The sequence below is a fragment of the Bos grunniens genome, chromosome 2 (assembly GCF_055505025.1).
Source record: "Bos grunniens cultivar Pamir isolate PY7600 chromosome 2, Bosgru_T2T1.0, whole genome shotgun sequence".
Lineage (NCBI taxonomy): Eukaryota > Metazoa > Chordata > Mammalia > Artiodactyla > Bovidae > Bos > Bos grunniens.
In genome coordinates, this window is record NC_141166.1 from 102,367,854 (window position 1) to 102,381,842 (window position 13,989).

The window sequence follows — 13,989 nt, forward strand, 5'->3', positions numbered from 1 at the left end:
AATTCTAGGAAAAATTTTGTCAGAGCAACAGAAATTATACTTTAAGAATTTTTAAGTATGTACCTTAGAAAGATTTTAAAAACCTGATTGAACTATTTGATAGGAAGTAGTAATGACATAGTAAAACCTGATGACTTCACAAAAGTTAACAAAGGACTGAATGAACCAGTGAATATTATAACTTTTATGGTTTCTATCTGAAAAATTACAGGTTTGAATCTTGTGTTTTCTGGGAGTAGGGAAAACCTTCCTCTCAAACTAATTATGAAAATAATTTGGTAAAATTATATGTTATAAACAAAACAATTTTATTTTCTCTCTATCTGACTCCTCCAGAAATTTGAAACTCTTAGGTTTCCAGTATGGAGAAGGCAATGGCAACCCACTCCAGTACTCTTGCCTGGAAAATCTTATGGGCAGAGGAGCCTGGTAGGCTGTACTCCATGGAGTCGCGAAGAGTCGGACATGACTGAGTGACTTCACTTTCACTTTTCACTTTCATACATTGGAGAAGGAAATGGCAACATACTCCAGTGTTCTTGCCTGGAGAATCCCAGGGACAGGGGAGCCTGGTGGGCTGCCCGTCTATGGGGTCGCACAGAGTCGGACATGACTGAAGCGACTTAGCAGCAGCAGTAATGACATAAATATAAGAAACCACAGTTATTTGCAATAAATCCTACTGAAAAGGAATTTTGCCTATTATATTGGGGAGAATGTGTATCTGTTTTAAAATAAAGAGCATTTTTTTTATTCTGTTTTTAGAAAGTAACAAGAGTGCTCAAAACTTTTTAAAAAAAATGAGTTCATATTAACTTCTTGTTTTTGTCAAAGGAAAATTTTAATTATTAAAGATATATTCTACAAAAATATCACATTAAGTTCTTAGGAACTAGACCAATGATGTGCTGGTACATGTTTAACAACCAGTTCTCTGTGTGTAAAAAAAATACCCTGATTTATAATGTTTGCCGATTTTCATGATGTGAATACTCCCATCATGGCCCATTTCAAGCTACCAAAGTGACATCAATTGGCAGGAAGAAAATTGAAAATTAAACAATTGGCTCTTATAAGTCTATATGAGCTGGCTCCAAAATACTGCTGAACTACATTATTCAATATTGGAAACTTTGAATCATTTACAGCTCTCGAAATAAGAAATTCAGATTTCCAAGTTAGTAGTCAACTTATTTAATATCAATCATTCAAAAATATTTGATATTAAAATATCAGCCTTCTGCAAAAGCAAATACTGCCACAACCTAATTATTAAAGTTACAGAGTTAAGTAATCTATAAAGCTGGTGTTAAGAACTTTATGTTGAACACTGTTAGTCTGCTATTCTCTAAGAAGTAGGAAAACATTTTTCCTAGACACCAGTTTATTTTTTAAAACTGAAAATATCTCCATTTTTCTCATCTCTATTTTTATTGTATACCAAAATATGTATTTTCATACTGCATATGTTGCATGTGTTTTTTTTTTTTTTTTTTTGCGTAAGAGCATTATCATGGTAATCCTCCCATGTCAACAGTATAGGCTGCATTATCATTTTAATGGAAGTTTATATATTTCCCTGTATGACACGTGTTTTTAAATGAACTAAAAGACTCTTGTTTTAGAAAGAAAGCTATATAATCATTCTTTCCCTTTCAAAGGAAGTTGGGGTTTTTTTGTTTTTGCTTTTATTATTAGGCAGAAATATTACTAATTTCACTGAAAAATTCTCTTTGTATATTTGTTTCCCAAATATTAGTGGAATTGTATTAAGACAGAACGTAGAAGTAAATGAAGAATTGCCAAGAGTGATGTTACCTCTGTGGCTGTCCTGTATGCTTGCCCTTTCCAAGTCTCTCTACCTTATAATCACATAATGCTTGTTCCTCTTCTTCCTGAGTCCATGGTAGGCCCTTGACATTCACAGACTTTCCAAAGCTCCAGATCAATAAATGTACTATGTTATTCCACCTTTATGTATCATGTAGAATAGCTAAAATATAGTAAAGCATTCTTTAAGTTGTCCTTTCAATTACCTTCTTTTCTAGAATTAAATGCTTTTGTCGAATTAAAGCATTTAATATTTTTGTCACTAAAATGAAGTTGAGACTATATTATTAAACTGTATTATATTATTTATACATTACTTTTTATTGTACAAATTGCTGTATAGTCAAAAGATGCCTATTTTACCCCTTAATAGCCTGGATTTAATAGACAGAGCAAATCTGGTGTAATCATAAAGCCAGATAAGGCTTTGCTATATTGTCACAAGAAGAAGAGTTGGTCTTTTCTTGGCCACTATGAGTCTGAACACCCCCAATTTCCTTTGGATACGGATATTTTCAAAGTAAGTTCTGTCCAGTGAACATATTTTATCTACACTGAATTCTTTTCTTTTTGGCCTCTAACCCTGTGTTCTCTAAGCTTCAGTATCACGTGGCCTGCTGCTACTGATTTTCCTGTTAACAGCAAAAAATCACTTTCTCAGAATGTTCTTTACTCAGAGTAACGGTCTGTTCCATAACCGCTCTCCCCACCTGTTGCTTCCCTGAAATGTCTGCACATTCTCTGGCTTTTACTTGAACCACACTGTCACAAAAAGACACCTGTTTCTTGAATATATCCCCAGACCACAAGTTAACCACATTATCAACTTTTGCTGATTTTCTTTTCTTATTTGAAAACCCATTTTTTTCTTGATTGGAGTGTTCCCTGAGATAGTTAAATGAATGACGATTTCTAGATTCTGTATCAAGCATCTGGTAGAGGTCATGTTATATATTTAAGTCGACATCACATAGCCAAGTCACCTAGAAATTTCATCATTTCATTCTTTATCTCTTCCAAACTTATGTTTTAGATCTTTTCACTTTTTTCTTCCCTTCCATTACCAAAACCAGTTGCTGAGGTTTTCTCCTAGAGGAATTTTTTTATTTTAGAGGATTTTTCTCCTACTACTAAATTTTTTTTTGTCATTTTGTGTTACTACATATGCAATAAAGCTGTGTTGAGCTGAAGAGTCTAGCGCCAACTCACAGGGTAAGTGACTGACTCCTCCCTCAGAATGAAGAATTTCAAGACCAGCAAAACTTTAACTCACAACACCTCATGATCTTTAGGTCACTCAAAAGCATCAGAGTTGCAAATGTAAAAACTTGAGAATGCAAATTGCCATTCATATTATATGTAGATGCAAATCCATACTCTCGCTAGCATTTCTCATTTGTTTGTTTCTACCCTAGAGAAGTAGAATAAACATTGGTTAACTGAATCCCTTTGAAAATCATGAAAAATTTCCACTTTTAAAAGAAGTATATTCTCTAAAAGTGGAAAGCTACTGTCTTTCAGAAAAGAAAGTTTCTGTTAAGATATAACTGTGGGCTTTTCTTCATGTTTCTGTAGACAGTTCAGGCTTCTTTTGACATCATTTTTTAATAAACAGCAATACAATCCCAGATCACTGGAGTAAATGAATGCATTTGCCACATTCATTTGGCACCACATTCTCTTGATGATTATGGCATTTGATATGTTCTTTTCTGCCCTCTTTGTCAGCCTGGTTCTTCATGTCAATCTATAGTCTTTTATGTGGTTAACTTGACAGATGCAGGAAATTGCTGCCAAGCTTGGAATGAATTTTTTCAGCAGTGGCATCTGGGCATCAGATGGTCCTCTTGGCTGGCCTCTTGTCTTGCTGCATGTTGGTTTCAGTGGGGTCTGGTGTAGCATCACCTGTTGCTATGCTCCCTTTTCCTCCCATATGTCCATTTCCCGTGTTTCATGGATGAATGTGAGAATAGAAGCTCTGATTCTGTCTTTATTTCAGAAAAAAAATCTACAGAAATATGTTAGAAGGTACAGAGTTCTCTCTCTGACAAAGGGATACTTCCTTTTGGCTGGCATGCCTATCAGCTAATAATTTGGTTACAAAGACCATGGTTTTGAAGACATTTTAAATGGAAGGCAAGATGAAGGATGATGATTAATTAGTGGAAGTGCCAGAACTGCTTTATTTCCTTTGACTCACATTAAATTAAGCTGCTCCCATTGTTGTACAACATAATCAGGGGGAAATTGTATTTTTGATTTTATTATCTGCTTGGACTTTACAAAGCTAGCTTTCTAAATTTAAAAAGGAAATTATTCTCTTGGAAAGTGTTATTTTGTCTGCTTACTGCAGTCTAGCATCCCACAGTTTACATTTGTATCATATTTTTTTTAACAGCAAGCAAGTGATTTTATTTTTTAAAAACTTATAATTTTGTTCTGGGGTATAGCCAACTAACAATGTTGTGATAGTTTCAGGTAAACAACGAAGGGATTCAGCCCTACATTCTCCTCCAAACTCCCCTCCCATCCAGGCTACCACGTCATATTTTTGAAACACTAAGACAAGAACTATAGGAAATGGTTGTCATGAAGAAGGCCTTCCTCATGTTCTTATGCCATAGGGAGCATATACTGTGGGAAAGACCGGGGTGTCCTGAAAGCATAAGCCTGACTCTCAAGTCCCCATGTCCTCTGCCTTCCTCTCGTGTCTATCTCTCAGCTGCTAGCACCTCTTCCACTCTCTCTTAGCACTACCACAGATTTGCACAACAGCCCAGGGGCACCATTTATATTGTACTGCCTCAGTGGCAAGGGCTCGAAGATCAGGTCCTTTGCTGTCCTATGTTCCTAGGACAAGACTTGTCTAACTGGTTAAGACTGTCCTTCTTTTTCTTTGGGACTGAAAATTTTTGCTTATTTAATTAACGTATTATTTTTGACTGCGCTGGGTCTTGGTTGCTATGCAGGCTTTTCTCTAGTTGTGGTGAGTGGGGGATACTCTCCAGTTGGGACGTGCAGGCTTCTCGCCGTGGTGGCTTCTCTTGTTGTGGAGCACAGGTTCTAGAGCACGTGGACTCCGTAGTTGGGACTCGCAGGCTCTAGAGAACAGGCTCAGTAGTTGTGGCATGTGGGCTTAATTGTCCCTCAGCATGTGGGATCTTCCTCGACCAGGGATCGAACCCACGTCTCCTGCATTGGCAGAAGGATTCTTTTCCACTGAGTCATAGGAAGCCCAATGGGACTAAAATTTGAGTTCTATCCTATGCAACTACATCTTCCAAGATGTTCTGCAAAAGGACTAGGGGACCATAGTCTGGCTCTGGTGAAGCTTCTTATACTTTCTTGGTCATGCTGATACAAAGGTGTTTCTCTTCCCGCCTTCCAGCTCTCTCCAGAAAACCTCTCCAGAGTTATTAGCAGAAAATCTCTCCAGATTTATTAGCCGAAAAATTGTCTAGGGTCATATTCACAAGTGAAATTGAGTTTAGGCATTGGGTGAACCTGGAGCGTTACTGCAGCTAAGCTGACCCAAGGAAGAGTGCCACTGAATCGGTGGCAATGCAGGAGGAAAAAGGTTCTTGTGTGGGCATTCTCATTTTCTTTTCTCTGTCATTTCCTGCACTTTTATAATTTGGCAGGGGTAAGCAGAAAGGGAAGGAAGTACAACTGATTTTAAGGGTGTTTTTCTTAATAAAACAATGAAATAAAATAGCAGAAAGAAAACACTACCATGACAAATACACATCAAATACTCAGTATGTTTTACCTTCAAGGCTATATTGGCTTTCAGATAAACGAGACACTGCTTGCAGCTTGGTAAGACTGCCTGTAAAAAAAGTCAAAATTACTCCTCTAGAATAATTAGGAATTTCTGCTCACATTCATAATAATAAATTTAACAGTTATATTTATTTTAAAATTACACCTAAATTTGATTCTAAAAATGTTTCAGTTATGCATATTTCCTTTTAAAATTGCCAGTCTGTGACTTTTTGATTGCTTATTGTATGTTAATGATTGCACTAAAAACTGGGATATACTGAGAAATTATGTGATAAGTTTACCTGCCCTTAAGAAACATATACATATTTTTATTAAAGAGCCTTGAAACAAGTAAGTACAAAAGAAGAAAGTTTTTGTTCAACTGTGAAAATATGGTAGTCCCTAACATTTACTTGGTGCTTGCTAATATATCAGACATTGTTCTAAATGATGTGAAAATCATTTGTAAATTATTTAATTCTCAGAACAACTCAGCACTATGTCTCTTGTCATCATCATCACCATTTTTCACATAGGGAAACAGAGGCACAAAAGTTTAGATGATTCATTCAAGATCATTGCTTAAGCTGGCATTTGATTCCTGGCTGGATCATGGAAAAAGTAAAAGAGTTCCAGAAAAACATCTATTTCTGCTTTATTGACTATGTCAAAGCCTTTGACTGTGTGGATCACAATAAACTGTGGGAAATTCTGAAAGACATGGGAATACCAGACCACCTGACCTGCCTGTTGAGAAACCTATATGCAGGTCAGGAAGCAACAGTTAGAACTGGACATGGAACAACAGACTGGTTCCATATAGGAAAAGGAATGCATCAAGGCTGTATATTGTCACCCTGCTTATTTAACTTCTATGCAGAGTACATCATGAGAAACTCTGGGCTGGAAGAAGCACAAGGTGGAATCAAGATTGCCGGGAGAAATATCAATAACCTCAGATATGCAGATGACACTACCCTTATGGCAGAAAGTGAAGAGGAACTAGAAAGCCTCTTGATGAAAGAGGAGAGTGAACAAGTTGTCTTAAAGCTCAACATTCAGAAAACTAAGATCATGGCATCTGGTCCCATCACTTCATGGGAAATGGATGGGGAAACAATGGAAACAGTGTCAGACTTTATTTTTTGGGGCTCCAAAATCACTGCAGATGGTGATTGCAGCCATGAAATTAAAAGATGCTTACTCGTTGAAAGGAAAGTGATGACCAACCTAGATAGCATATTCAAAAGCAGAGACATTACTTTGCCAACAAAGGTCCGTCTCAGTTCAGTTCAGTTCAGTTCAGTGTCTCAGTCATGTCCAGCTCTTTGTGACCCAATGAACTGCAGCACGCCAGGCCTCCCTGCCTATCACCAACTCCCAGAGTTAACCCAAACTCATGTCCATCGAGTCGGTGATGCCATCCAGCCATCTCATCCTCTATCGTCCCCTTTTCCTCCTGTCCCCAATCCCTCCCAGCATCAGAATCTTTTCCAATGAGTCAACTCTTCGCATGAGGTGGCCAAAGTACTGGAGTTTCAGCTTTAGCATCATTCCTGCCAAAGAACACCAAGGACTGATCTCCTTCAGAATGGACTGGTTGGATCTCCTTGCAGTCCAAGGGACTCTCAAGAGTCTTCTCCAACACCACAGTTCAAAAGCATCAATTCTTCGGCACTCAGCTTTCTTCACAGTCCAACTCTCACATCCATACATGACCACAGGAAAAACCATAGCCTTGACTAGATGGACACTTGTTGGCAAAGTAATGTCTCTGCTTTGAATATGCTACCTAGGTTGGTCATAACCTTCCTTCCAAGGAGTAGGCGTCTTTTAATTTCATGGCTGTAATCACCATCTGCAGTGATTTTGGAGCCCAAAAAAATAAAGTGTGACACTGTTTTCACTGTTTCCCCATCTATTTCCCATGAAGTGATGGGACCAGATGCCATGACCTTCGTTTCCTGAATGTTGAGCTTTAAGCCAACTTTTTCACTCTCCTCTTTCACTTTCATCAAGAGGCTTTTGAGTTCCTCTTCACTTTCTGTCATAAGGGTGGTGTCATCTGCATATCTGAGGTTATTGATATTTCTCCCAGCAATCTTGATTCCAGCTTGTGCTTCTTCCAACCTGTCTAGTCAATGGTTTTTCAGTGGTCATGTATGGATGTGAGAGTTGGACTGTGAAGAAAGCTGAGCGCTGAAGAATTGATGCTTTTGAATTGTGGTGTTGGAGAAGACTCTTGAGAGTCCCTTGGACTGCAAGGAGATCCAACCAGTCCATTCTGAAGGAGATCAGTCCTGGGTGTTCTTTGGCAGGAATGATGCTAAAGCTGAAACTCCAATACTTTGGCCACCTCACGCCAAGAGTTGACTCACTGGAAAAGTCTCTGATGCTGGGAGGGATTGGGGACAGGAGAAGGGGACGACAGAGGATGAGATGGCTGGATGGCATCACCGACTCGATGGACATGAGTTTGGGTTAACTCTGGGAGTTGGTGATGGATGGGAGGCGTGGCATGCTGCAGTGCATAGGGTTGCAAAGAGTGGGACATGACTGAGCGACTGAACTGAATTGAACCTGTCTCCAGAACTTATACGCTTAACCATCTTATTACACTACCTCTCATGAAGTAGTCATTTAAAGTTGGAATGTAAAATAACGTTTGCTAACTCTTAGGCTTTACACTGTCAGTTTCCTATGGGTGATGGTGACAGAGCTGTTCCTCATCTTGTTTGTGTCCTCTAAGGACTCTTAGCCAACCAGTTTCCTCAAGGGAACAGTCTTCAGTTCTCCACACCTCCGCATGTCCCATGCATCCATTTTTCCTTATTTACATTTCCTATTTCATTCAAGAGAGCACTGAAGTTTGCAACATCTGGAAGTCAGTGATGGAGTAGAATCATATAGGGGATAGAAAGCACAAAACTGTCATTTTAAGGAGAGGCCAAATTTTCTAGTGCTGCAAGAGATGAGAACAAGATAGTTCTATGCTAGGATAAAAATGAGTATGTAAAAGGAAGTTTAGGTTCTATGATATTATTTTTCACAATAAAAGTCAACCATTGAGACAAAAGAGGGTAAATGGAAAGGACTTAACAAGAGTTTATCCTTTAGGAGTTCTTAGCAAAGGGCTTCCTGGATATTGTCAGGAAGTGGTGTCTAGTCACAACCAGGCCATTCTTAGTTCTACTGGGGACACAGTTGTTACTTTGTTTTCTCAGCCTAATGCCTGATATATAATTGATGCTCAATAATTTTTTGTATAAATTAATGATGAAAGACATGAATTACAAATTAGCCTGCCCATTTAAGGAACCAAAGTAAAGGGACTGTATTTGATAATGACTTTACCTGTTCAGTAGAAATAGAATGGAAACTAATGTACTAGTAAGCCAGAATTATATCTATTAAAATATGTAGAAGTCACTATTATCATAATTGCAGTAGGAACATCTGTAGCTTTTCTGTAAGTGGACTGTATATTTTGAGACTATTCTCTTTTTATCTTTAATTTATTTTGCATTTCAGAATCGGTTATATAAGATTCAAAACAGTACCTCTTTTCTGTTCTTTTCTGTTCTGTGGTGGTGGTGTCATTGGTATTTATGCCAAATTCAGGTGGAATGAGAATCCTGTTTTCTTTCTCTTAACAGAAAGGTTGTGGGTACCATCTGGATCTGTTAATGGTGGCTGTCATGCTGGGTGTGTGCTCCATCATGGGCCTGCCATGGTTTGTGGCTGCCACTGTCCTTTCCATCACTCATGTCAACAGCCTGAAACTGGAATCTGAATGTTCAGCTCCAGGAGAACAACCCAAATTTCTTGGCATTCGGGAGCAAAGAGTTACTGGGCTTATGATTTTCATTCTCATGGGCTCATCAGTCTTTATGACTAGTATTCTGAAGGTAATGAAATCTCCCTTTGTGAATTTGAGAAAAGGCAGAATATATATATTATTCTTTAAGAAATTTAATTTGAGTCTAAGCCATCAATTTGTAAATATTGTATGGCATGTGATGAAAGTGATGAATTTTTTTTATCATGTTTATATAGCTTCTTACCAAGGGAAATTATGTGCTATATTTTAGAATCCTTAAGTATGTAAAAAATTTAATCTGGCCAAGTAAATTTGATGTATAAATTATTATTGTAATTTTGAAATGGTAATCAAGTTCTGGGAAACAGTCACTCATCTCTGACTAACTTGTGACCTGAATTTAATGTATGCCTACACAAAAGAAAGTTTCTAATTTCTTGTCAGTGGACAGATACATTTGCAATTACTATTACTTAGTAAAGGGGGGCGGAGAAGGCAATGGCACCCCACTCCAGTACTCTTGCCTGGAAAATCCCATGGACGGAGGAGCCTAGTAGGCTGCAGTCCATGGGGTCGCTAAGAGTTGGTCACGACTGAGCGACTTCACTTTCACTTTTCACTTTCATGCATTGGAGAAGGAAATGGCAACCCACTCCAGTGTTCTTGCCTAGAGAACCCAGGGACGGGGGAGCCTCATGGGCTGCCGTCTATGGGGTCGCACAGAGTTGGACACGACTGAAGTGACTTAGCAGCAGCAGCAGCAGTAAAGGGGGAGGCGTAGAGATAAGCAATGCCATGATCATGGCCACATATACAGTTTTGTATTTTAAATGTTCCATAAAACTACTACATGGACATTGTTATTGGATGTACTTTTTTTTTATGTTTAAAATAACTGAATTCATTTTAAAGATTTTAATTCATTTAAAATAATTGAATTCATTTAAATTTCCCTAATGTAGCAAAATATACTTGATATTAATTGTTTATTATACATCATGTGATTTTATTGATTTTGACCTATTAAAAATGTCTAATAGACTTCTTATTATCCCTGTTTAGATATTGGGAAACTAAGGCACAGAAAGCTTAGGTGACTTACCTAAGGCTATGCAGCTAAAAAGTGCTAGAGCTGGGATTTGAGCCTGTGTCTTCTGGCTCTGCCCCATACTTCTAAAATATTTACCTTTCTGTGTTTTTTCTTTGGAAGTACAAAATGTCTCAACCACATTATATTTGAAAATAACCTGTGCCTTTTTTCTAATTGTTCTTTTACAGTTTATTCCTATGCCAGTGCTGTATGGAGTGTTTCTTTATATGGGTGCTTCGTCACTAAAAGGAATTCAGGTAAATTACTTTATAGTAATATAGTAAGTAAAGTATCTACAGTAAAGCTGTGATGACATATCTTAAGGCCTGTTGATGCAAAGTCACTTGAGAGCTAAGAAAATGTCATTATCTGAGGAGTAGCTTTCAGTCTACAGTTAAATGTCTTAAAAAATTCTTAAAAATGGTTCATAATCTGAGGGTACTTCTGTTTACTATTAGTATATTGAAACTGTGGGGCTTCCCTGGTGGCTCACACAGTATAGAATCTGCCTGCAGTGTGGGAGACCCAGGTTCAATCCCTGGGTTGGGAAGATCCCCTGGAGACAGGAATGGCTACCCACTCCAGTATTCTGGCCTGGAGCATCCCATGGACAGAGGAGCCTGGCGGGCTACAGTCTATGGGGTTGCAAACAATTGGACATCTGAGTGACTAACACACACACATGTTAAAACTGTAAAAAGTTTATACTTTATAATCCTTTTAGAAAAGGATATCAGTATATTTAAAACTGTATAAAATATTAAAATGCTTTTAATCTTTGATACTGTATGATATATGTGGATCAATGAAAATAGTAAAAAAAAGTATACACAAAGATGTTCCTTGTAACACATATTATCAAAATACTGGAAACAATACAATTACTCAACAACAGTAAAATGATTAAGCAATCTATGGTTAATTTAAATTTGATAAAGTAATTTAAAATTGATAAATACAATGACCATAAAAATAACACAGTAAAAATGCTTATGACAAAGTGAAATGTGAGGTGAAAAAGTGAGAAAACAAGTTGTAACTACCACAGGTTTAAGAAACTCTGAGTGTGGGTAGATTAAAAAGGAAGGTGGAGAAAGAAAAACAATTTGTTAAGGTAGTAAGATTCTGGGTGATTTTTGCCTTTTATGTTTGCTTTTCTGTTATTATTGCAATTGTCTTTGTAGAATTATTTTTATAAATTAATAAGGAAAACCTTATAGATTGTTTAATTATTTGTTAAATAAAAATAGCTTTTGCATTAATTTCCCACTGTTACCTAAAAAATTGCTGTAAAACTTATTGGCTTAAAACAGTAAACATTTATTATCTCACAGTTTCTGTGGGTCATAAACTTGGAAACAAAATAGCTGGGTGATTTTGGCTCAAGATGCCTTATGTGGCTGCTAGCAAGATGTGGACAAGAACTGCAGTCATTTGAAAGCTTGGATAGGACTAGAAGGTGTTTATCCAAGATGGCTTATCCCAATGCTGAGGGCAAGAGATGGTAGTGCTTCTCTGGCTATTGGTAAGCGGCCTCTCCATCAGACACTTAAGTGTCATCACAACAGAGACCCTAACCTCCATCTGAATGAGAAATATGAGGCAGAGTGAGGCTGAAGTCACTGTGCCTACTGACAGTCTACAGAGTCACACGTGGTCACTTCCACTTTTCTTATATTTGTTAGAAGCCAGTCATTGTGGCCAGTTGGCACACACAAGGAGGGAAATTTAGACTCCATCGCTTGAAGAGAATAATATCAAGGAATTTGTGGACACATTTAAAAAATACCAGAAGAGGAACTTCCCTAGTGGTACAGTGGATGAGAATCTGCCTGCCAGTGCAGGGGACACTGGTTTGATCCTTGGTTTGGGAAGATTTCACATACCATGGAGCCACTAAGCCCGTGCGCCACAACTATTGAGCCCGCGCCCTACGGCCCTCAGGTCGCAATTCCTGAGCCCATGTGCTGCAGCTGCTGAAGCCTGTGTGCCCTAGAGCCCATGCTGTGCAACAAAGAGTAGCCCCAACTTGCAACTGGAGAAAAGCTGCCTGCAGCAATGAAGACTCAGAGCAGCCCAAAATTAAATGAATAAAATTTAAAACATTTTTTTTAAGTGCCACAAGATTATTTTACATTTTTACTGAGACTGTTGGCAAATTATTCCTGCTTATGTTATTATAGTGAGTTGAATAGTACCCCTTCCCCGCACATCCACCTGGAATCTCAGAATGTGACCTTATTTGGAAATAAAGTCTTTGCAGATAAAATCAGTTATGGATTTCAAGAGGAGCTTACCCTGAATTTAGCATGAACCCTAAATCCAATGACTGGAGTCCTTATAAGAAGACAAGAGGACACAGAGACACAGGGAAGAAAGCCACATAAAGGTCGAGGCAGAGACTGGAATTTTGCCACCACAAGTCAGGGTATATCAGGAACCAACAAGCTGGAAGAGGCAAGAAAATTTTCTTCCCTTCAGCCTTCAGACAGAACAAGACCCCACCAAAACCTCAATTTTGAAATTCTTGCCTCCACACCTGTGAGAAAATAAATTTCTATTGTTTAAGCCACCGAGTTATAATTTGTTACAGCAGCACTAGGAAACTAATACAGATTTCTACCCATGGCGGATTCATGTTGATGTATGGCAAAACCAATACAATATTGTAAGGTAATTAGCCTCCAATTAAAATATATAAATTTAAATTTTAAAAAATGAATATACTACTAAATACACATACATTAGCAAACAAAAAAATAAATAAAATTTCCTTTGAATAATCTTGTTTTATAACAAGACTGTTGTTCCCAAACACTTAAATTTTCTTGAAAAGGAGACTAGTTTGAGGATTATTTATTGTATAATTTATTTTTGTTGGCTAAAAGAAAATATAAATTGCCATTTTTTCTTTGACAAGATAGACTCATTACTGTTCAGTGACCTATAAAGGAACAGTCATCTGACTAAATGTTATTAATTCGTCAAATTAACACTTTTTAAGTGGAGCACAGGGTGTTAGATGGTGAACTGGCGCTTTAACAACAGACCACAAGAGAAACAGAAATAGAAAAGTTTATCACTCATAGGTCTTCACAGGAAGGACCTGGCCTTGAGGGGCCACGTGGGGAGGCCAAGACAAAGTGGAGACAGAGAGAGAGAGACAGGACCTAGGGCAGAAGCCTTTATTAGGGTCAGTGGGTGGAGCACTTTGGGGTTCCTTGGCTAAGGCTGAAACTGGGCTCTCCAGATCGGAAGAGCAGGGTTTGGTGAGCTTTACAGAGGTCTTATCTAAGGGGTACATAAGGAGCAGGGAGAGGAGGTTGTTGATCACAAGGGCCATTGGGGAAATTATACTAGGAACTTATATTTACTTGTGACTCTGCGGGTAGCTGTCTAAGGTATGCACTTGCATGAGGGGCTAGGGTTATTTAAGGTCACTACAGCCTGCTTGATTGGACAAAATGTGTGATGTGGCAGCAGC

At 38.0% G+C, this 13,989-nt stretch overlaps 1 protein-coding gene across 4 annotated transcripts in view; it reads left to right on the top strand.

Moving 5' to 3' along the window:
• The window catches only part of SLC4A10 (solute carrier family 4 member 10), a 343,004-nt gene that overhangs the window by 306,660 nt on the left and 22,355 nt on the right, over positions 1-13,989 (top strand). For all 4 annotated transcript variants that reach the window (XM_086369819.1, XM_086369812.1, XM_086369792.1 and 1 more), the window contains 2 exons: positions 9,252-9,503; positions 10,694-10,762. In XM_086369819.1, coding sequence (XP_086225945.1) covers positions 9,252-9,503; positions 10,694-10,762 — 321 coding nt within the window. The remainder of the gene's footprint in view (positions 1-9,251; positions 9,504-10,693; positions 10,763-13,989) is intronic.